Source organism: Oncorhynchus gorbuscha, linkage group LG11, assembly GCF_021184085.1.
Source record: "Oncorhynchus gorbuscha isolate QuinsamMale2020 ecotype Even-year linkage group LG11, OgorEven_v1.0, whole genome shotgun sequence".
Taxonomy (NCBI): domain Eukaryota; kingdom Metazoa; phylum Chordata; class Actinopteri; order Salmoniformes; family Salmonidae; genus Oncorhynchus; species Oncorhynchus gorbuscha.
This window is the reverse complement of record NC_060183.1, coordinates 7,535,566-7,560,361: the sequence shown is the minus strand read 5'-3', so window position 1 is coordinate 7,560,361 and position 24,796 is coordinate 7,535,566. Positions and strand designations below refer to the sequence as shown.

The window sequence follows — 24,796 nt, the reverse complement described above, 5'->3', positions numbered from 1 at the left end:
GATCGCTGAGATCCTGATTGAAGACAGCAGAGGTCTATTTGGAGGGCAAGTTGGTCAGGATGATGTCTATTAGGGTGCCCATGTTTACGGATTTAGGGTTGTACCTGGTGGGTTCCTTGATGATTTGTGTGAGATTGAGGGCATAAGCATATCCCAGTTTAGGTCACCTAACAGAACAAACTCTGAAGCTAGATGGGGGCGATCAATTCACAGATGGTGTCCAGGGCACAGCTGGGAGCTGAGGGGGGTCGGTAGCAGGCACCAACAGTGAGAGACTTATTGCTGCAGAGATTAATTTTTAAAATTAGAAGTTCTAACTGTTTGGGAATAGACCTGGAAAGTATGACATGACTTTGCAGGCTATCTCTGCAGTAGATTGCAACTCCTCCCCCTTTGGCAGTTCTATCTTGACAGAAAATGTTATAGTTGGGTATGGAAATCTCAGAATTTTTGGTGGACTTCCTGAGCCAGGATTCAGGCACGGCAAGGACATCAGGACATTAGCAGAGTGTGCTAAAGCAGTGAGTAAAACAAACTTAGGGAGGAGGCTTCTGATGTTGACATGCATGAAACCAAGGCTTTTTCGATCACAGAAGTCAACAAATGAGGGTGCCTGGGGACATGCAGGGCACCCTCATATATATATATATAGTAAACATGTACCATTCACATTTAAGTCCAATTGTAAGTAAAGGAAGATAGGCAATAGGTCATCATCATTTAATTCAATTTCCAATAAAATCCATACTGATGACGTTAAGCAACCTCTGTACAAAATAACATTTTGAATTCCTGATTGAGTCACAACAGTAAAATACAGAAATGAAAAGTATCAGTTCCGTTGGAGTAGCCATTAACTAGAGCTTTGTGCTGTTGCGCCATATCGATCACAACGCAACATAACCTTTATTTTGAGGAAATATGGCTGTTCTATATCACAATCCCATCCTGTAAAAAATAAATCACATCAAATAAATGTGATCTGGAACAATACGTTACATTACAGTAGTACGTTTGCATATTCCCCGAGGAGAGGGAAAGGGGTGATACCGAGTCAGTTGTACAACTGAACGCATTCAACTGAAATGTGTCTTCCGCATTTAACCTAAAAGCCTCTGAATCAGAGAGGTGCCGGAGGCTATCATTATCGACATCCCCGTCTTCGGCGGCCGGGGAACAGTCGGTTAACTACCTTGTTTAGGGGCAGAACGAAACATTTTTACCTTGTCAACTTGGGGATTCGATCAAACAACCTTTTAGTTACCAGCTCAATGTTCTAACCACTAGGCTATCTGCCGCACAGCGCCCCAAACTCCCAGTATGTTTACATTTGAATATTTATTTGCATGTAAATGGGATAAATTGAGTACCAACCCTCAGTAGAAATCAAACCAAGTTGAATTAGATCAGTTGAATACAGTGATCGGTGATCTTATCATGTGCAAGCCGTCATTATAAATACGAATTTGTTCTTAAACTGACTTGCCTAGTTAAATAAAGGTTAAATTAAAAAAAAATGAAATGTGCTCATATTGTTCACCTCATAGGCTACTAGCTAAGGATCAATGTGATGAGAAATAAAGCGCCTATAGCCTTTTTAGTCAATGTGGGGTTGAACAATGAGTATGTTTGTTTACACATAATTGCAATTATGTTACTACATAATGATATACTATCTATGTTAAAAGCAAAAGACAGTAAATGGTTATTTGTGGAAACATCGATCAATCAAAGACGCCAGTGGTCAGCTGACGATGAGGCGTCCTATAAACAGAGACAGTAGAAGCTGTGTGATTACAAACCAAGAGCAAACACCCGTCCTGCATAGCAGCGCTCAGAAATACACCCGACATTCACATACACCACGGAACGAGACGGACTCAGGACCGCTCCACCATGCTGTGCCTTGCTCTGGTTTTCGTCTCCGCAGGTAATATGATACAATGTGGAATGTAATGATTCGTTACATAATTGTCACTTTGTATCAAAGATGACTAGTTTAAAGTTGTAGAGAGAAACAAAGTATCCAGGTTACTGTCGTTTCGTAAACAACACAGTAGACATTGCTAACTAAACAAGTCATTTAGCTTCGTCACTGATACATTTTAAACCTGTTCCTTCACTTTATGCATCTTCAAGATGTGTAGTTAACTAGCTGATGTTGCCGCATTGACTTTGTAGTAGCTGGCTAACGTTGGCTAATCATTTGTAGTGTTATGAGGCTTCCTAGGAGGCAGCAAATTAGCACTAACGATGGCTAAATTATATATGAATCAAAAGTTTGGACACCTACTCATTTAAGGATTTCTTTATTTTCTACATTGTAGAATTATAGCGATAATATATAACGTTGAATATGGAATAACATTGAATCATGTAGTAACCCAAAGTTTTTTTATTTTAATTAATTTTTTAAACAAAATATTTTATGGTTTCATTTAGTCAAAGTAGCCACCCTTGGCCTTGACAGCTTGGCATTCTCTCAACCAGTTTCTTGAGGTAGTCACCTGAAATGCATTTCAATTAACAGGTGTGCCTTGTTAATTTGTGGAATTTCTTTCCTTAATGCATTTGAGCCAATCAGTTGTGACAAGGTAGGGGTGGTATACTGAAGGTAGGCCTATTTGGTAGAAGACCAAGTCCATATTATGGCAAGAACAGCTCAAATAAGCAAAGAGAAACGACAGTCCATCATTGCTTTAAGACATGATGGTCAGTCAAGCCTGAAATGTCAAGAACTTTGAAAGTTTCTTCAAGTGCCGTCGCAAAAACCATCAAGAGCTATGATGAAACTGACTCATGAGGACAGCCACAGGAAAGGAAGACCCAGAGTTACCTCTGCTGCAGAGGATAAGTTCATTAGAGTTATCAGCCTCAGATATCGGCAATTAACTTCACCTCAGATTACAGCCCAAATAGAGTTCAAGTAACACACATCTCAACATCAATTGTTCAGAGGGGACTGTGTGAATCAGGCCTTCATGGTCAAATTGCTGCAAGGAAACCACTACTAATGGACACCAATAACAAGAGGCTTGCTTGGGCCAAGAAACACAACCAATGGACATTAAACTGGTGGAAATCTGTCCTTTGGTTTGATGAGTCTCAATTTTTAGTTCCAACCGCTGTGTCTTTTGTGAGATGCGGAGTTGGTGAACGGAAGATCTCCGCATGTGTGGTTCCCAGCATGTTATGCTGTGGGGGGGTACTTTGTTAGTGACACGGTCAGAGATATATTTTTTTTTTAAAGAATTCAAGGCACACTTAACCAGCAATGCTACCACAGCATTCTGCAGCGATACGCCATCCCATCTGTGTTGTGCTTAGTGGGACGATCATTTGTTTTTCGACAGGACAATGACCCAACACACCTCCGGGCTGTGGCAGTCCTCATGCTAGTTATTGTAATTTTATTTTAACTCAGCCATTGGTGTGATTCATTTAGAATAAACACAGTATCTAGTTAGGCCAATGTATTTCTTACACCTGTTTTTTTTAGTTTTTATTACAGCTGTGTTACATTGAGTCTGTACCTTGTCCTTTACATGGAGCATCATTTAGGAAAACAATGTATGGTGCTGTTGTCCTCTCAAATCAATCTATCCCTAGTCTAACCTGTTTTCCTGTTCACTTAAACATTTTTTAATGTCATTTAAAAGACTGCATGTATTCTTGATGTAATCCATCCAGGTGCATGATGGGCCCATCTTACTCATCTTAAACAAATGCATTCATATCCTCTCGGTACTTTCGCCCAACTACATTCCTAATGCAGCAGTTCTAACAAATGATTGTTGAGACAAAACGGGGACAAAGTGTGTAGGACAAGTACATGTTCGAGTGGGTAGGTAGGGCCCAGGGGAGTGTGGGTAATGGGTCTTTTATTAGGTAGACGTTTTCAATTTCCTCATTTTTATGTTTCGTTAGGGTTTCGCTTCACTTTTTGATCGTGTGGGTTTATTTCTGATTTTTAGGTAGATGTTAGTTTCGACATCTATATTTCTGATTTTAGGTAATAGATGTTAGTATTGACATGTATAATGTTGCCTTTCCATGAGCGTAATTTAGCTGCAAACTACCTAACACGTTCCCTAAATCAATTATGCAGTCTGTCACATTCCCCTATGCATGCTGAATGCTTAGTCAAGCAAAGCGATCTTCCCTATAGGCCTAATTTGCTAATATCACTACAAAGCTTGGTGGTAATAAACATGCCTGTTACCTTTGCTTCAGTGTCCTAGTTTGGTCAGGATGTTGAGGGTGTCTTACTGCTGCTCTGAGGGACAATGACGAGGCCTATTTATAACGCTCCCCTTCCTTGTTGACTTGTTTTGGGACGCCCTGTGTGTGATATGAAATTGTTTGATTACTCATGGGGAGTGTCAGTCATATGATTTCTCATATTTGCTAAACTACAGGCTAGGTATCGGTTCCTGCAATACGTTTGTTCTAGTTCCCCCTTTTAGGGGTAATTCGGTTAGTTTTGCAACGACGACAACACATGAGACTAGTTCTTTGCAGTCTTCATTGGGATGCTTAAGCATTTGGCTGTGCTCTCTATAACATCTGCTAAACTGTGTACGCGACTACATTTTGATTTGTCCCCTCTCGTCGTCATCTGCTATCAAAATGTGGGGAGGTAGCTGGGGGGGGGGGTAGTTTGTGCCGCCATGTGATGGTTGCTTCCCTCCTGACTCACACAGCTGAGTGGCGTAGATTACAAGCAGCTCTGAGCTGTTCCATTATGCGTCATCATCAAACTCAAACATGCGATTGATCACTCTGATCACTCAACTGTGTTGAGTCGTGAATGGTCCTTAATTTAACTTTTTTTTAAAAAACAGCCGGCCAAGTTTACTGTAGAACTATTGGCTATCGTGGCAGCGTAGACTCCTAAAATGTAGCCTGTTCTTGTCATGTTTATCCCCCTTGTGATGTTTTCAAAGTAGGTGGTAAAATGTGAAATAGCTGACTCGCTGACAATGTAGCATAAAGGTTTTCCTCATTGGAGTCAGACAAGTTTAAATGTCTTTGATAACGAGGCCCAGCACCTCATAGAGCAACAACTTGTTGTTTTTGTCTGCCTAGGAGAACGGGGGGGGTTTCGATCTCTACTGTATATTTCCCAGTACAAGGCAGCATGGGAGTGAATGATTGACTCACTGCAGTGTGAATGTATCAGCATATGAACATGAGTGATTTAGATAAGAGCGTCTGCTAAATGACTTAAATGTAAATGTAAATTTATTTCACATTGGGTTGCTTACTATGACCTCCGATGCCTGGGGTACGGTGTGCCCCCAAAACCCACAAGATTTTGCAACGGAACCAAATGGAACTTTTCTAATTGGACAAGTGCAGATAGTACCGGAATGTTTCGTGCAAACAAAACACAGGACCGTGCCTGTTGTCTCTCTTCAGGCTGTTCGCTTGGCGTGGGTCTTTGTGATAACTAGGCAATGTCATGTTGGTTTTTGCCTTTTTTCTTTTGTCACATGAGTAGCTGTCTATCAGCTTGCTGCTTTATTTGGCAATGGCTGTGCATCATCACCTTCTTTCCCTCAGTCAATGCAACATTTGTGCTTACGTCCTTGACTCTGAAGATTATAATTCTTGCGTCTCTGCAAATTTGTCTCCCTGTTGCGCTGTCTTAGGCGTCTCACAGTACGGATGTGGCAATGTATTGCCCGGGCACATCTGCAGTCCTCATCCCTCCTTGCAGCATGCCTAAGGCACATTCATGCAGAGAAGGGATCCTAGGTATCTTTCTTTTGGTGTTTTTCAGAGTCAGTAGAAAGGCCTCTTTAGTGTCATAACTTTTCATAACTGTGACCTTAATTGCCTGCTGTCTAAGTTGTTAGTGTCTTAACGACCGTTCCACAGGTGCATGTTCATTTTATTGTTTATGGTTCATTGAACAAGCATGGGAAACAGTGTTGAAACCCTTTACAATGAAGATCTGTGAAGTTATTTGGATTTATATGAATTATCTTAGAAAGACAGGGTACTGAAAAGGATTTTTTTTTGCGCATAAATTAATATATATATATATATACATTTTTGTCCCGCTGTGGGCATAGAGGTATGTTTTTAAAAGATGCTGTCTTTTCTCTCCTCTCTACTCAAATATGGCTCTCTGTCAGCTAGCCTGGATAGCTAGAGAACATTCAGACAAATTACTGGATGGACTTGATCCTCTCAATCCGTATATGATGTGAAACGCGTTTGACAGAAGTACCGACAGTAACAAATTCTAGTACCGGACAGTTTTCATTTCTATGTTCTAGTATTGGGGGGGGGGGTAACTGACATTTCAGCACACTATTGCACAGACATGCAATCTCCATAGACAAACATTGGCAGTAGAATGGCCTGTACTGAAGAGCTCGGTGACTTTCAGCGTGGCACCATAGTCAGCTCATCACATTTCTGCCCTGCTAGAGCTGTTATTGTTAGAGCTGCCCCGGTCAACTGTAAGTGCTGTTATTGTGAGAGCTGCCCCGGTCAACTGTAAGTGCTGTTATTGTGAAGTGAAAATGTCCAGGAGCAACACCGGCTCAGCCGTGAAGTGGTAGGCAACAAGCTCACAGAACGGGACCGCTGACGTGCGTAAAATCATCTGTCCTCTGTCACTGCCGAGTTCCAAACTGCCCTTGGAAGCAGTTTAACTTTGTCGGAAGCTTCATGGGTTTCCATGGCTGAGCAGCCGCACGCAAGCCCAAGATCACCATGTGCAATGCTAAGCATTGGCTGGAGTGGTGTAAAGATTGCTGCCATTGGACTCTGGAATAGTGGAAACGGGACAAAGCGTTCGCCTGGCATCCGCCAAACCCAGATATCTGCCCCAATGCATAGTGCCAACTAATGTTTGGTGGAGGAATAATGGTCTGGGGTGGTATTTCATGGTTCGGGGGGGCGCGATCCATCATGACAATCCTGCAAAATCCATTATCAGTCGGTGTAGATGAAAGGGGGGGGAGACTGGTTAAAGAATCATTTTTTAATCCTTGAAACAATTTGAGAAATGTGTGTGTCCCATTCAGAGGGTGAACGACAAACCATTTGAAATGCCTTTTTGAACAAGGTGTGGTAGTCTGCGCTCCAGAATGAGTGTCAAGAACTGCAACGCTGGCGGGTTTTTCATACTCAATACTTTATTTACCGTGTGTATCTAGACTGGTCCAACACTTAAAAGACATCCCGCCAATTTGAGACAACCATGGGAAGCATTGGTCTCAACATGGGCCAGCATCCCTGTAGAATGCTTTCGACACCTTGTGAAGTCCATGCCCCAACGTGTGGAGGGTGCAACTCAATACCAGGAAGGTGTTTGGTACACTGCTGTTGTGTTCATATTGAGGCAAACTGCCTTTATTTTCTCCAGCTGATGGACGATTGGATGCTGACCTCGTTGAGCTCACAATAACGTGTGTATGTATATATGTATGTGAAATGTATATATTTACTTCACACACACACACACACACACACACCTCATACAGTCTAACAGATGGTTGGTACTTTCCACTGGTTTCCTAGGGTTTCTTGCTAGGATCTGTTCCCATAAAACAGAGTTTACAATTTCAGTTTTCTCTGCCTCTCTCTATGATCAGATGAGGAAGTAGGACTTGTTGGTTGTGGTATTCCCCTTTGAGTCACATGATCCTTTCACTTCCTGTTCTCGGATTTATTTTAGAGTTGTAACACCTACTTTCGCCTGCTTGAAAAGGAACTACATGCATACTGTAGGACTGGACCTGGGTTACATACATACTGGAGGACTGGACCTGGGTTACATACATACATACTGGACCTGGGTTACATACATACTGTAGGACTGGACCTGGGTTACATACATACTGGAGGACTGGACCTGGGTTACATACATACATACTGGACCTGGGTTACATACATACTGGAGGACTGGACCTGGGTTACATACATACTGGACCTGGGTTACATACATACTGGACCTGGGTTACATACATACTGGACCTGGGTTACATACATACTGGACCTGGGTTTACATACATACTGGACCTGGGTTACATACATGCATACTGGACCTGGGTTACATACATACATACTGGACCTGGGTTACATACATGCATACATACTGGACCTGGGTTACATACATGCATACATACTGGACCTGGGTTACATACATGCATACATACTGGACCTGGGTTACATACATACATACATACTGGACCTGGGTTACATACATACATACATACTGGACCTGGGTTACATACATACATACATACTGGACCTGGGTTACATACATACATACATACTGGACCTGGGTTACATACATACATACATACTGGACCTGGGTTACATACATACATACATACTGGACCTGGGTTACATACATGCATACATACTGGACCTGGGTTACATACATGCATACATACTGGACCTGGGTTACATACATGCATACATACTGGACCTGGGTTACATACATGCATACATACTGGACCTGGGTTACATACATGCATACATACTGGACCTGGGTTACATACATGCATACATACTGGACCTGGGTTGCATACATGCATACATACTGGACCTGGGTTGCATACATGCATACATACTGGACCTGGGTTACATACATGCATACATACTGGACCTGGGTTACATGCATGCATACATACATACATACTGGACCTGGGTTACATACATACATACATACATACTGGACCTGGGTTACATACATACATACATACTGGACCTGGGTTACATACATACATACATACTGGACCTGGGTTACATACATACATACTGGAGGACTAGTACTACCTCTGTTGGAGACTGAACAGTCTCCTAGCCGTCGTCACCCTTCTGTTGGGGACTGAACAGTGTGGGTAACTAGTGTCTACTCTCTCCTAGCTGTCGCCACCCCTCTGTTGGGGACTGAACAGTGTGCCCGTGGTCCTCCCTACTGGTGCCACAATGTGAAGACTGCCTCTATCTGTGGTGCCGTGGTCCACTGCCAACAGAACGTATGGAACCAACCCCAGATGGTGAGACGCGAGTCTATTTTATCTAGCATGTTATTGTCTTTTGGGGGGGGGACAGGATGAACAGCGGGGCATTGTTTAACCTGGTCTTGGTTTTGCTACCCTAATCAACTTCCTCCTCCCTGTTTCAGAAATCTGTGCCGTGTGACCTGTGTAAGGGGTTGCTGATAGCGGTGGACCAGCTGCTGAACAACAACGCTACTCAGGTGAGTCATGGAGGATGAATGTGGGAAAGTTCCCTGTTTTTTTTGTTGTTGCTGGAAACAAATTCACGCTCTGCCAAACTATTTTCTATCCAGTGTACACCATAGTGGTACAGATGTGGCATAACTTTTTCGCTCCCAGATGAATGAGTTTATTTTACCTTTATTTAACCAGGCAAGTCAGTTAAGAACATATTCTTATTTTCAATGACTGCCTGGGAACAGTGGGTTAACTGCCTGTTTAGGGGCAGAACGACAGACTTGTACCTTGTCAGCTCGGGTTTGAACTTGCAACCTTCCGGTTACTAGTCCAACGCTCTAACCACTAGGCTACGCTGCCTAAGATGGTGCATTATGGCTGAGTAGTGTTTTTATAGCTTCTCCCAGGGGATCCTCATTTTAGAAATGTTGTAGTCCTGAACTCGTAGTGAAAGGCTTGATGATTAGTTGAATCGGGTGCTAAATCTGGAATAGGGCCTAATGCATGGAACTGCTGGGCTCCACAGAGTGGGGGTCTGAGGCTGGGGGGGCCCATCGCTCCACAGAGTGGGGGTCTGAGGCTGGGGGGGTGCATCGCTCCACAGAGTGGGGGTCTGAGGCTGGGGGGCCCATCGCTCCACAGAGTGGGGGTTTGAGGCTGGGGGGGGGCCCATCGCTCCACATAGTGGGGGTTTGAGGCTGGGGGGGGCATCGCTCCACATAGTGGGGATCTGAGGCTGGGGGGCCCCACCGCTCCACAGAGTGGGGGTCTGAGGCTGGGGGGGAGGGGGGCTGCATGGGGGCTCCACAGAGTGGGGGTCTGAGGCTGGGGGGGCCCATCGCTCCACAGACCGTGGCTGCACAGTGTAAAGAGTTGGTGGACGCCTACTACCCTATCCTCATTGGTTGGGATCTGAGGCTGGGGGGCCCCATCGCTGGAGAGCTCCACAAGAGTGAATCAATCCAGGGGTCTGAGGCTGGGGGGCCCATAGCTGTTCTCCACAGAGTGGGGGGGGCCAACATGGTAGCTGTTCTGTAGTGGGGGCCTGAGCTGCTGGGGGGCCATGGTAGCTGTTCTGTAGTGGGGGCCTGAGGCTGGGGGGCTCTAAGCTGATGTTCATGTCCTTTAGGGTGAGATCCTGAGCGTCCTGGAAAAGGCCTGTCACCTGATCCCTGACAAGACCGTGGCTGCACAGTGTAAAGAGTTGGTGGACGCCTACTACCCTATCCTCATTGGTATCATCGCTGGAGAGCTGGTACACACACACACACAAACCGAGAAACATTTGTTATTCAGAATCAATCCAGCTAGGGAACATGGTAGCTGTTCTGTGGGGGGGGGGGCTAGGGAACATGGTAGCTGTTCTGTGGGGGGCTAGGGAACATGGTAGCTGTTCTGTGGGGGGGCTAGGGAACATAGTAGCTGTTCTGTGGGGGGGCTAGGGAACATGGTAGCTGTTCTGTGGGGGGGGGGGGCTAGCTGTTCTGTGGGGGGGAACATGGTAGCTGTTCTGTGGTAGCTGTTCTGGGGGGGCTAGGGAACATGGTAGCTGTTCTGTGGTGGGGGGGGGCTAGGGAACATGGTAGCTGTTCTGTGTGGGGGGGGGCTAGGGAACATAGTAGCTGTTCTGGGGGGGCTAGGGAACATAGTAGCTGTTCTGTGGGGGGGCTAGGGAACATGGTAGCTGTTCTGTGGGGGGCTAGGGAACATGGTAGCTGTTCTGTGGGGGGGCTAGGGAACATAGTAGCTGTTCTGTGGGGGGCTAGGGAACACTGTAGCTGTTCTGTGTGGGGGGGGGCTAGGGAACACTGTAGCTGTTCTGTGTGGGGGGGCTAGGGAACACTAGCTGTTCTGTGTGGGGGGACTAGGGAACACTAGCTGTTCTGTGGGGGGGACTAGGGAACACGGTAGCTGTTCTGTGGGGGGACTAGGGAACACGGTAGCTGTTCTGTGGGGGGGGACTAGGGAACACGGTAGCTGTTCTGTGGGGGGGACTAGGGAACACGGTAGCTGTTCTGTGGGGGGGACTAGGGAACACTAGCTGTTCTGTGTGGGGGGGACTAGGGAACACTAGCTGTTCTGTGTGGGGGGGGACTAGGGAACACTGTAGCTGTTCTGGGGGGGGGGGACGACTAGGTTGGTAATGAATTGCATTTAGGATGCCAGCTGCATATAGATTAACCCTGTTCCTGGACTCAAACACTTTCAATGGAAATAGTTTTAGTCCAGGTCTCGGCCTGATCTGGGTGAAGTGGGAAACCGACCCTGAGTTTATTATAGTGTGCGTTCCAGTAGTGACTTAATGGTGGCTATTGAGATCTACGGATTGTAGTGACCAGAGTCTGTTTCTGGATTCCAGGAGAACCCTCAGGTGGTGTGTGGCGCCATAGGCCTGTGTGGCTCCCAGCAGGCAGCCCTAGGCAGACTCCAGTCTCAGATCCAGTCTAACCAGATCCCACCGCTCACGTCCAATGAGATTCCTCAGGAAGACCTGGCCCAGAGGGTCGCCCCCTTCCTCCTCAACGTCCCTGGGCTCCTCTACCCCCAGGCCCAGGAGAACACCAAGCAAGAGGTTCCTAAACAGGTACGCCAGTCGTCATAGAATTTTGGGGGTCGTAATTCTGGTCTTTGGTGTCTAGGAATTGGGTTTCGGTGTAATAATTGTTAGAGGACTTTACAAAATAGTCAGATTTAGAATTGACTATGGTGCCCAGCATAGCTGCACATAAGTTATGTTGAGTAAATCTTTTCAACTGAAATCTGTCTTATTGATCAAATTCTGGCTGTACTTTCCCATTCCAAACTGTTATTTCACTACTGAACATGACCCCAGTACCAACTTTAAACTGTCACTGATTTTGTGTGTGTGTGTAGATGTAACTGCTACTCCTTTAGTCACTAGTGAGTGTCTTCTGTCCCCTGTAGCAGACTGGAGACTTGTGTGAGGACTGTGTGAAGTTCATCACAGACTTCCAGGGCGAGGCGAAGAGCAACACTACCTTCGTCAACTCTCTGATCGAACGGATCCAGGACCAGTGTGACCTGCTGGGGCCTGGAATCTCTGACATGGTGAGAGGCCTTGTTATCTAGTTACAGACCCAGGACCAGTGTGACCTGCTGGGGCCTGGAATCTCTGACCTGGTGAGAGGCCTTGTTATCTAGTTAGTTACAGACCCAGGACCAGTGTGACCTGCTGGGGCCTGGAATCTCTGACCTGGTGAGAGGCCTTGTTATCTAGTTAGTTACAGACCCAGGACCAGTGTGACCTGCTGGGGCCTGGAATCTCTGACATGGTGAGAGGCCTTGTTATCTAGTTAGTTACAGACCCAGGACCAGTGTGACCTGCTGGGGCCTGGAATCTCTGACATGGTGAGAGGCCTTGTTATCTAGTTAGTTACAGACCCAGGACCAGTGTGACCTGCTGGGGCCTGGAATCTCTGACCTGGTGAGAGGCCTTGTTATCTAGTTAGTTACAGATCCAGGACCAGTGTGACCTGGTGAGAGGACTACGTAGTTATCTCGCTAGGAGTTAGTGAGAGGACTGGGTTTTAAAACGAGTTCGGTGGAGTGAATATTTTGAGTAATCCAGCAATGGAAGTAGCCGTAATCTAATTTACACTTCATGCCCTAGTTGCCATCTGGTTTAATGCAATAGTTGGTTTATTGGACCCTGCTGGTTCTCTATGAATGTTCGGACATGTTGAACAGTCGGGCCTTAATAATCTCCACCCGGCACAGCCAGAAGAGGACCGGCCACCCCTCATAGCCTGGTTCCTCTCTACCCGGCACAGCCAGAAGAGGACCGGCCACCCCTCATAGCCTGGTTCCTCTCTACCCGGCACAGCCAGAAGAGGACCGGCCACCCCTCATAGCCTGGTTCCTCTCTACCCGGCACAGCCAGAAGAGGACCGGCCACCCCTCAGAGCCTGGTTCCTCTCTACCCGGCACAGCCAGAAGAGGACCGGCCACCCCTCAGAGCCTGGTTCCTCTAGGTTTCTTCCTAGATTCCCACTTTTCTAGGGATTAAAACATTTTTTTAAAGAGCTTTATAAATACACTTGATTGGAAGTATTTGTTGGTCAATCTATGAAGCTGGAAGATCATTGGTTTCCACTGACTTTGTATCTGACTGTGTTTGTCTTCTCCTGTGTTTCAGTGCAAGCAGTATATCAGCCAGTACGCGCCTCTCATCGCCCTGCAGCTCATGTCCATGGTCAGTCACTAGGGCGGGTCCAAAATGACATCCCGTTTCATATATGTAGTGCACCACATTTGCCTTTCAACCCCCCCCCCCCAAACTGGAGGGTTCTCTTCAGCTGATGTGTAATTGTAACCAATGTCTTTGCACAGTGTACCTGACATTAACAGGTTTATACATGGGTGAAATGAACCACTATGTTTGTCATAAAACATCTAGTGTGTGTGTGTGTGTATCTAGACTGACAACAGCACCTCCTAGCCTGCTGATTTCATTCACATCAGTGTGTGTGTATCTAGACTGACAACAGCACCTCCTAGCCTGCTGATTTCATTCACATCTTTTAATAGTTTGTTTTTATTTTCCCCTCTTCATGCATCACCTCCTGCTCTCTGCACCTTCCTGCTCTCTCTTCCTGCTCTCTCTTCCTGCTCTCTCTTCCTGCTCTCTCTTCCTGCTCTCTCTTCCTGCTCTCTCTTCCTGCTCTCTCTTCCTGCTCTCTCTTCCTGCTCTCTCTTCCTGCTCTCTCTTCCTGCTCTCTCTTCCTGCTCTCTCTTCCTGCTCTCTCTTCCTGCTCTCTCTTCCTGCTCTCTCTTCCTGCTCTCTCTTCCTGCTCTCTCTTCCTGCTCTCTCTTCCTGCTCTCTCTTCCTGCTCTCTCTTCCTGCTCTCTCCTGGGGTGTCTGTGGGTCTGTAGGAACAGGTAGGGGTCTCTCTGTGTTCGGTCTCACACCTTTTTAGGCATTGGCCACACAGAGACTTGGATGAAATCTTATTATGGATTTAGCTTCGAGGTCTGGAGCCTTTTAGACAGCCAATCATTTCCGTTGTTCATCTGTCAATGGATGACTACCATTGTAAAAAGATCTGTCGTTCTGTCTGCCCACAGCCTCTGTTTCGATACGGTCTGTCCACTAATTCTACTGACTTCAAGTACTCACATTTCACTGTTGTAGAACTGCGTCACAATGTTTCTCTGTGCTGAATACCTTTTGTCCTTGGAAAACCAAGCTTTTTTTTGGGGTGGGGGGGACGACATATTTGATGGGCGTGTTGTGATACGAGACAACCGTTTCCATTTAGTCCATTAGGTTTGGGAGGTGTAGCATGTATACCAGTGTATTTGGAAATAGCCACAGGATGTTTTTTTCCAATTCCACCGGGACTATAGAACAGGGGACTGGTACAGGGTATAGCCTGGCTCTGAGACTATGGAACAGGGGACTGGTACAGGGTATAGCCTGGCTCTGAGACTATGGAACAGGGGACTGGTACAGGGTATAGCCTGGCTCTGAGACTATGGAACAGGGGACTGGTACAGGGTATAGCCTGGCTCTGAGACTATAGAACAGGGGACTGGTACAGGGTATAGCCTGGCTCTGAGACTATAGAACAGGGGACTGGTACAGGGTATAGCCTGGCTCTGAGACTATGGAACAGGGGACTGGTACAGGGTATAGCCTGGCTCTGAGACTATGGAACAGGGGACTGGTACAGGGTATAGCCTGGCTCTGAGACTATGGAACAGGGGACTGGTACAGGGTATAGCCTGGCTCTGAGACTATGGAACAGGGGACTGGCACAGGGTATAGCCTGGCTCTGAGACTATGGAACAGGGGACTGGGACAGGGTATAGCCTGGCTCTGAGACTATGGAACAGGGGACTGGTACAGGGTATAGCCTGGCTCTGAGACTATGGAACAGGGGACTGGCACAGGGTATAGCCTGGCTCTGAGACTATGGAACAGGGGACTGGTACAGGGTATAGCCTGGCTCTGAGACTATGGAACAGGGGACTGGTATAGCCTGGCTCTGAGACTATGGAACAGGGGACTGGCACAGGGTATAGCCTGGCTCTGAGACTATGGAACAGGGGACTGGTACACCATACATCTTAATGTCATGTGATGAAATGTATTTTCTGTAGAATGGTATGAATGTGTCTAACAGTCCATTCTGACGTTCTCCCCACTCAGCAACCTAAAGATATCTGTTCCCGGGCTGAATTCTGCCCTGCAGAGGTGAAGAGCTCTGTCCCTATGATGACCCTGGTGGCTGCCAACGCCGTCCCTGCTGTCAAACTGGTCCCTGCCACTAAGCTGGACGCTGTCAAGCCTGTCAAGGTAACCTACCGGTACCAGAGGTTCTGGCAAGTGGCCGTTTAAACTGTACCATCCCTTACATTCCTCCATATGAAATACATGGACATTTCCTTAAACGTAAAAAGTTCAATAATCACTCTGACTACTTGTTCTGTAAATTAGTTATGCCGTTGGCATGGTTACTATTCTAGTTTTGTACCGATGCGTTTCGGGACCAACTTATTTTGTTCCAAGACCTATTGTAGTTACGCCGACTCTTGTCTGTTCTCCAGAACATAGTACGTGCCCGTAGTTCCCCTCAGTGTACAGTGTGCAAGTTCATTATGAAGGAGGTGGAGAGCATGCTGGGGGATGAGAAGACTGAGGTAGGTCACCTGACGGGTTGCTCATGAGTCATGACCTGCTATATGGTGTATTACCGAAACTTCACGCTGTTTGTAAGGGAGTTACAATAAATTATGTTTTTGTCATGTGGGGGGGAAAGCACTATAAATGAATGTGGATGGATGGATGAATAGATAAATGAATGTGGATGGATGGATGTGGATGGATGGATGGATGTGTAAATGAATGTGGATAGATGGATGTGTAAATGAATGTGGATGGATGGATGGATGGATGGATGGATGGATGTGTAAATGAATGTGGATAGATGGATGTGTAAATGAATGTGGATGGATGGATGTGTAGATGTATAAATGAATGTGATTGCTCTCCACCTCTGGCCGATGCTGGATGATCAACACAATTTCAGTTTGAATATTGCTGCTAAAAAGCCACAGTTAATCCAGACAAAAAATATATATATTTGCATTTTTATGTACATTTTTAAATAGTTCAACTGAAATTGTAAATTAATGTGACCTGTAGGATGTGTCTTCAGGGTTCTTAAACAAGGATTCTGTCTGCAATAGGCTAGAATGTATGAGTTCATTACAGAATCTCTTCATTAAACCCCCCCTCGGAGGCCAAGTGGGCTCGTTTGTCCTGTGTGTCAAGGAAGAACAAGGATTTAGTACAATGCATCTTATCTCTGTGTCCTCGGGCCGCCCATTACTCTGACCCTTTGTGATGGTTATTACTGTGCAAGCAGCAGTAGATATTGTTTTACCCTAGTTCACTTTGTAGCGGTGGTGTCAGAGGGGTGAAGATAAAGGTTTGGATGGGGCACCAGGCAGGTATTAACCCTGCTGAAAAGGACCAGAGTAGGATAGAGTACCACACACACACATCAGCAGAACAGACTGACTGGAGAGTAGCCGGCTGGCCGCTGGAGAGTAGCCGGCTGGCCGCTGGAGAGTAGCCGGCTGGCCGCTGGAGAGTAGCCGGCTGGCCGCTGGAGAGTAGCTTCGCAAATGTCAATGACTGGAGCGGTCCCAAAATATACAGCCATGGTGCCATAGAGGTAACCCCGGCGATCAACTTAAAACACTACAAACTAAGCACGCTGAAAATAAACAAGACTTCTGCAGAGTTGGACACGCTGTCAATCTGCCGCGCCGACCGAGAAGAGCTGTCTTCATATCCTCACTGCTGAAGGAGCTCTTAGCTCGCTACCTTTATATCCTCGCTGCCGAAGGAGCTCTTAGCTCGCGATCAACTTATATCCTCACTGCACGCTGAAAATAAACAAGACTCTGCAAGTTGGACACCTTTATATCCTCACTGCTGAAGGCGAGAAGAGCTGTCTTCATATCCTCACTGCTGAAGGAGCTCTTAGCTCGCTACCTTTATATCCTCACTGCCGAAGGAGCTCTTAGCAAGCTACCTTTATATCCTCACTGCTGAAGGAGCTCTTAGCAAGCTACCTTTATATCCTCACTGCTGAAGGAGCTCTTAGCAAGCTACCTTTATATACTCACTGCCGAAGGAGCTCTTAGCTCGCTACATTTATATCCTCACTGCCGAAGGAGCTCTTAGCAAGCTACCTTTATATACTCACTGCCGAAGGAGCTCTTAGCAAGCTACCTTTATATACTCACTGCCGAAGGAGCTCTTAGCAAGCTACCTTTATATACTCACTGCCGAAGGAGCTCTTAGCAAGCTACATTTATATCCTCACTGCTGAAGGAGCTCTTAGCAAGCTACCTTTATATACTCACTGCCGAAGGAGCTCTTAGCAAGCTACATTTATATCCTCACTGCTGAAGGAGCTCTTAGCTCGCTACCTTTATATCCTCACTGCCGAAGGAGCTCTTAGCTCGCTACCTTTATATCCTCACTGCTGAAGGAGCTCTTAGCTCGCTACCTTTATATACTCACTGCCGAAGGAGCTCTTAGCTCGCTACCTTTATATACTCACTGCCGAAGGAGCTCTTAGCTCGCTACCTTTTTTAAGCCAAGTTGTCTTATGAGAATTCTCTATAGGAAGGTGAGATGAAATGGTGTTGGTCACACCTGGCCTCATCCCCATATTTTTTTTTATTTCACCTTTTATTTAACCAGGTAGGCTAGTTGAGAACAAGTTCTCATTTACAACTGTGACCTGGCCAAGATGAAGCAAAGCAGTGTGAACAGACAACACAGTTGTTACACGTAGCATTTAACCCTGGGACATCAACCATTCATAGGAGTTCTTCATTCTATGGGCGTGATCTTATTAAGTCAAGTATAGGTGATCATTTTAATTTGAGCGAATCACATGACTGCGAGGCGGGGTTAGTGGGAAGGTTTTGTTGGAGGTTATTGGTTGGTAGATTAAGCCAATGCCTATCCACTGGGAGATTATTTTGTTTGCTAACGAAGGCAGAGTTGGACACATTGGCATTTGGGCAGACTTGTCTGGGGAAGGAGATTCATTTAAGTCTAACTAACCCCGGTGCTCTTCCACTCCTTCCTCCCTCTTCTCAGCAAGATGTGGTGCGCGTGTTGGAGAAGGTGTGCTCTGTGCTGCCGTCCTCCCTGTCAGCCCAGTGTAAAGATCTGATCGAGTCCTACGGCCAGGCCATCATTAAGCTGCTGCTGCAGGAGGCCGACCCCAAGACTATCTGCACCGTGCTGGGGCTCTGCAAGGACGCCAGCCGTGCCTTCATCCGTGAGTAGAGGGAGTGTGTGTTTGAGACACGTGGAGCAGGCCCTGTAGGTTGGGCCCTGTAGGTTGGGCCCTGTAGGTTGGGCCCTGTAGGTTGGGCCCTGTAGGTTTTAATGCATCCAGATTAGAGAACGACCAGGCCAAAACTGTATAACAATTTTTATTCAAGATCATTCAACTAGAAAAGGCCATTTTTTTATTGATGGTGCTCCAATCCAGATGACGTTAACCCCGTGTCCCCCCCCCCTCAGCGGTGTTGGACCAGTCCCAGGTCGAGGCGGGAGGCCTCTGTGACATCTGCAAGATGGCCGTGCGTTACATCGACGAGATCCTGGAACAGAACGCCACACGGGCTCAGATTGAAGACGCAGTCAGGAAAGTCTGCAGCTTTGTCCCGGAGACCGTCAGGGGCGAGGTGAGGATGTAGACGTCTACTTGTTCCAAGTGTTATCATTGGTAGATTACACTGACCATGAAATGGGGAAAACTGTGTTTCCTAAACTCTGTTACTGCAACAGAAGAATGGATATTGGCTAGTAACTGGTCGACTAGACATTGTTGGTGTGACTGTTAATCTTTCTTTCTCTCTTCCTCCTCCAGTGTGACCAGCTGATTGAGCAGTATGAGCCCATGCTGGTGCAGCTCCTACTGCAGATGTTGGACCCCGACTTTGTCTGCGTGGTGAGCACTGGAATACACTGGAATACACTGGAATACACTGGAATGCATAGAGGAATACAATTCACTATAGAGAAAAGGTGTCAGAAGTATATGATGGAAGAGGGGAAAAACCTCTAGTGTCAAGATCGATAAAGATGATTTCAAGTGAAATCCCTGGTTGAAATGAATAAGTTATATGAATGGCAGTATCTGACAGTGGGTTCTGTGGTTGTCCTGGGTTTACAGAAGGTGGGATTGTGTCCCGAGGCAGTGCAAAGTCTTCTGGGTATGGACCAGTGTAGCTGGGGACCTGCGTTCTGGTGCAAGAACATGGACTCTGCAAAACTCTGCAACGTGAGTACTCGACACGCAGGGCTGCACTGTTTCTATCATAGTAGCACAACCGCAGTGATGATTCATTCCAGGGTTGAGAAATGGATTGTCAATGTAGCTCCCCTGGTTTAAATAAATGAATGAATTTGATACAAATGGTTTAAATAAATGAATGAATTTGATACAAATTCATTTTAAATTGTTTTTTATTATCCAACTGTTATTTCCGGCCGTGCATTATGATTGGATTAGAACGGCTCATCCAGGTCTGTTCTTGAAATCCTGTGACTAAAGTACTCCTGAAATATCAGACCGGATATCTCATGTAAAGGATGGAGAAAGCCCCTAGGATGCCTGTTGTCTAACCTGTGGGTTGCTGTCTAACCTGTGGGTTGCTGTCTAACCTGTGGGTTGCTGTCTAACCTGTGGGTTGCTGTCTAACCTGTGGGTTGCTGTCTAACCTGTGGGTTGCTGTCTAACCTGTGGGTTGCTGTCTAACCTGTGGGTTGCTGTCTAACCTGTGGGTTGCTGTCTAACCTGTGGGTTGCTGTCTAACCTGTGGGTTGCTGTCTAACCTGTGGGTTGCTGTCTAACCTGTGGGTTGCTGTCTAACCTGTGGGTTGCTGTCTAACCTGTGGGTTGCTGTCTAACCTGTGGGTTGCTGTCTAACCTGTGGGTTGCTGTCTAACCTGTGGGTTGCTGTCTAACCTGTGGGTTGCTGTCTAACCTGTGGGTTGCTGTCTAATCTGTGGGTTGCTGTCTAACCTGTGGGTTGCTGTCTAACCTGTGGGTGGTTGTCTCTGTCTCCCAGGCGGTGGCACATTGCAGGCGTCACGTGTGGTGATGGGAGAACGGATAAAGACCGGCCGACAAACTTTCAGGAGAAATACTGTTGCACTGCTTTTTATTTTTTTTTTTAACTTTATAAATGTGTTCTGTTTTTCGTAAAACATGTTGGACAGGTTTTTGCAATTGTCAATATAAATTTACCGAGCAGTTTGGACTGAAGAAGTGGGGAGGAAATGGAAACGATTTTTTCTGACAGAAGTTTGTTTCTCTCTTTGGGGGTAGGAGAAGTGGTGTTAGGGTTGTCGAGTGGATCTACCAGACTGTTTATCTAAACATCTCTCTTTTTTAGATAAATGATTTTACATGTCACACACGGTCCCTTACTTGACACGCCTGGTTTCCCGGACGTAGGTTAAACCTAGTCCCGAACTAAAATATAATGCTTCTTAGTCCAAGACTAGGCTTAATCTCTGTCCATGAAACTGTCCCATTTTAAGTATGTGATGCAGACAGCTGGGTAACTGGATACTACTGTCTGAAAGAACAGTGGTCTGAGACCTATTGAATCTCAGGGGGTCCTGTCAATGTGCTCCTTTGCAGTGACAGAACTTTCTTAGTGTCTCTAGCATACCTTCCTGGGATACGTTCTGTTTTAATTGAGTCTCTCCTAATGCCAGTTCATCTCTATTTTGTAGAAACAGTTTAATTGTATTTTTAAATTCTTTTGGTGTAATTTTTAAAAATGAATGAGCTGATGTGAGGACAGTAAAATATTTGTGTCTGATATGCTTCCCTATTCCCTAATATAGTGTGCTACTTTTCAACAGGGGCCCATTGGGGGTGAAGTTTCCACTGTAGGACCAATAGAATGGTCTACTCTAAATGTTGAGCCACACCCTATGTGTGTGAGAACAAATGCATCCTTTGAGTCTCATATGGGACCATATTCGCTGCGTAGTGCACTACTTTTGACCTAAACACCCCACGGACCCTGGTTGAAAAGTAGTGCACTATATAGGGAACATGGTGCCATTTTGGACAAACATTTCTAATGGTATGTTTGTGCCCCCTTTTCATAGCCTCTCCGCTTGCCGTTTCCTTCTCTGCTCTCTTCACGCTGTTTGTGTGAAGTAATGTGTTCTGATGGAAATGTAAACACAACAAATGTGTATATAGCCTCAATGTGGTTAAAACTCAATTTTAATATCACGGATGGTCAAACTCTCCAGCTTTTTACTGAAAGTGGTGGGGCAAGTTTTACATTTTTTTAAAAATTGTAAACAATATTTCATTGTTTAATCGGCTGATTTTGTTGCTTTAAAGATGAAGTGCTTTTTGTGATCAGACTACTGTCAGGCGATCGATTGGCTCGGTCAGAATTTTTTAATTTTTTTTACAGTTGAAATAAAAATAATCTCAAATCCACTTTGTTTTCTGATTGGTCAGAATGTTTACTAGTAAATTGACACAAGAAGCAGCCTTTGAATGCTGTTGCTTTTATATAGGACAAGTAGCACCCTCCACATTATAAACCCATGTGGGCTGGACATGCTTCCTGAAGATGCAAGACACTAATAATTAATTAAATAAAGTATTTAGTATGCAATGTAATTGGAGCCACTAAAATGCAATGATTCAGTACTTGGGGTGTGAAGATCTGTTAATTAATCATATAGCCTTCTGAAGCTCATAGTGTTTCGGGGATGAACGCCAATAGATGGCGCCACTGAGGTCTAAAGAACTGGAGACTGCGTCCAAGCTGTCCGGACTTTTCTTGTTTCCGAGGTCATCTACTCACGTTCGCCTACACCGATTCGGATTCATGGACTGGTGTTGAGGCCAGATCTGACTGCCCACCGAATCGTTCTGAAAGCTGATTTTTCGCTGCTCCTCTCCCACAACACCGCCCCATAGTTTTACTGTTGCTACGATTTTAAAGGTTTTGAATGGTCAAATCTGATATTTGCGGTGGCCGTACAGCGTTAATTGCGACGCGGCGCTACACGGAGCCCTCTACACTGTTAAACACAATTTGAGAGGCACATGGCGACGCGTTAGCGCTTGATTTGGCCCATGGAGGCTCCGCGAATGCGTCACACGAATCATTCAAGCACATTTTCAGAACAAGCATCAATTGTCTTTAATAGGCATATGCATAGTGTGGAAGCTGTTTGGGTCTTTGTGTGTAAGAAAAAAAAAAGTTGTACGTCAAAGAACACCAATTTTATATTATAGAATGTTTTGTGTGCTGAATTTGCACTTGCAAGTTAAGCGCCACCCCACTACTATCAGTAGCACTGTCAAAGCTGTACAAAACAAAGTCTGCAAACAAACACACACTGGCCACGAACGATGTACAATACCACGTTGGTAATAAGACAATATTTGTTGGACCGCTACTTCTGGGGTAGTTCGCTTTCGCTTGTTAAAAAAAAGATGTACTAGCAGCAATTACAACCAATTAAAAGCAATTAAATCCATGTAAGTATTAGCTAGTTAGACCCTTGTTGTTCATTATTGAAATTGAAATTCAGTTCATGAAAATAAATAGCTAGTCAGCTACTTAACCCTGTTGCCCAAATCTAATGTTATAAACAGACAGCTACTTAACCCTGTTGCCCAAATCTAATGTTATAAACAGACAGCTACTTAACCCTGTTGCCCAAATCTAATGTTATAAACAGACAGCTACTTAACCCTGTTGCCCAAATCTAATGTTATAAACAGACAGCTACTTAACCCTGTTGCCCAAATCTAATGTTATAAACAGACAGCTACTTAACCCTGTTGCCCAAATCTAATGTTATAAACAGACAGCTACTTAACCCTGTTGCCCAAATCTAATGTTATAAACAGACAGCTACTTAACCCTGTTGCCCAAATCTAATGTTATAAACTAATGTTATAAACAGACAGCTACTTAACCCTGTTGCCCAAATCTAATGTTATAAACAGACAGCTACTTAACCCTGTTGCCCAAATCTAATGTTATAAACAGACAGCTACTTAACCCTGTTGCCCAAATCTAATGTTATAAACAGACAGCTACTTAACCCTGTTGCCCAAATCTAATGTTATAAACAGCCATTGGATTCATCTGACTAGTAACGTTTGACAGGACCGGTTATGTGTTGTGAAGCTAGCCACAATAAGGATTAGGCACAATAGTGGAATTTGCGTTTTGCCTTCAAAATAAAAGTACCTCTCATAGTGATGCAGAAGGTTACAATTGGTGGAGTCATGCCATATTTAGACTAGATAATGTTAAACAAGGTTGGAATGTGAAGCAATGAAATGGGGGATCAGTCTAGTCGGCGACACCCACAGAACACAACTGTGAAGAGTTTACGCAAATATTAGCGTTGCAGCTCTTATCACAGGACTGTGACTTGTGTGAAATCACCTCCCCAGTCAGCCTATTGTGTGTATTTAAAAAAAAATTAACCTTTTATTTAACTAGGCAAGTCAGTGAAGAACAAATTCTTATTTTCAATGACTGCCTAGGAACAGTGGGTTAACTACCTGTTCAGGGGCAAAATGACAGACCTTGTCAGCTCGGGGGTTTGAACTTGCAACCTTCCGGTTACTAGTCCAACGCTCTAACCACTAGGCTTCCCTGCCGCCCCAACATGCGAACAGTAGGTGAGTTGTATCCTTCTCCTTAGAATTAAAAGGTAAACCAAAATGAAATATATGGCTTTAGATACATGTATTTAAACCCCTATTGTAGTAGAACTCAGTGAGAAAATCTGTAGGCCAGCAAATGTGAGGGTTTTCAGTGCGCAAAGGAGCCAGACCTACAAAGACTGCTACGCACCTGCATAAGGTAAGTGTGAATGCCAACTACTGAGGAGTGTGTAAGAAAGGTGTATATTTCCCATGTCTGAATCAGGCTCTATGTGGGTTGAATGCTGTAACAACCCAGAATAAAACAATGAATAAAAGTCCCATGATGGTAGAGACTGTCCATTACTGCTGATCCCTTATTAACCTTAATTTATCCACATTACTTTAATAACATATTTCAGTTGTGTGTGTATATATATATATATGCATGTTTTATTTGATTACTTTATTCCATGTCGTTATGTCATCTCTGTTTTCATGCAGTAGCAGCCAGCCAGCCATCTAGCTGTTTTCATGCAGTAGCAGCCAGCCAGTCATCTAGCTGTTTTCATGCAGTAGCAGCCAGCCAGTCATCTAGCTGTTTTCATGCAGTAGCAGCCAGGCAGTCATCTAGCTGTTTTCATGCAGTAGCAGCCAGGCAGTCATCTAGCTGTTTTCATGCAGTAGCAGCCAGCCAGCCATCTAGCTGTTTTCATGCAGTAGCAGCCAGCCATCTAGCTGTTTTCATGCAGTAGCAGTCAGCCAGCCATCTAGCTGTTTTCATGCAGTAGCAGCCAGCCAGCCATCTAGCTGTTTTCATGCAGTAGCAGCCAGCCAGTCATCTAGCTGTTTTCATGCAGTAGCAGCCAGCCA

General features: G+C 45.3%; 2 protein-coding genes across 3 annotated transcripts in view; one reads left to right on the top strand and one right to left on the bottom strand.

The window, feature by feature from the left end:
• LOC124048064 (equilibrative nucleoside transporter 1-like) overlaps positions 1 to 4,359 on the bottom strand; it is a 28,946-nt gene extending 24,587 nt beyond the window's left edge. For both annotated transcript variants that reach the window (XM_046368464.1, XM_046368465.1), the window contains exon 1: positions 4,223 to 4,359. The gene's annotated coding sequence lies outside the window, so the exon portion shown is untranslated. The remainder of the gene's footprint in view (positions 1 to 4,222) is intronic.
• LOC124048065 (prosaposin-like) lies at positions 1,800 to 21,742 on the top strand. The gene is made up of 14 exons (XM_046368466.1): positions 1,800 to 1,930; positions 8,893 to 9,026; positions 9,155 to 9,229; positions 10,336 to 10,461; positions 11,566 to 11,790; positions 12,135 to 12,275; positions 13,363 to 13,419; positions 15,379 to 15,525; positions 15,777 to 15,869; positions 18,355 to 18,538; positions 18,787 to 18,950; positions 19,136 to 19,216; positions 19,442 to 19,549; positions 20,340 to 21,742. The coding sequence occupies exons 1-14, from the start codon at positions 1,897 to 1,899 to the stop codon at positions 20,370 to 20,372; spliced, it is 1,602 nt and encodes a 533-aa protein (XP_046224422.1). The 5' UTR covers positions 1,800 to 1,896; the 3' UTR covers positions 20,373 to 21,742.
• The last annotated feature ends 3,054 nt before the right edge of the window (positions 21,743 to 24,796 follow it).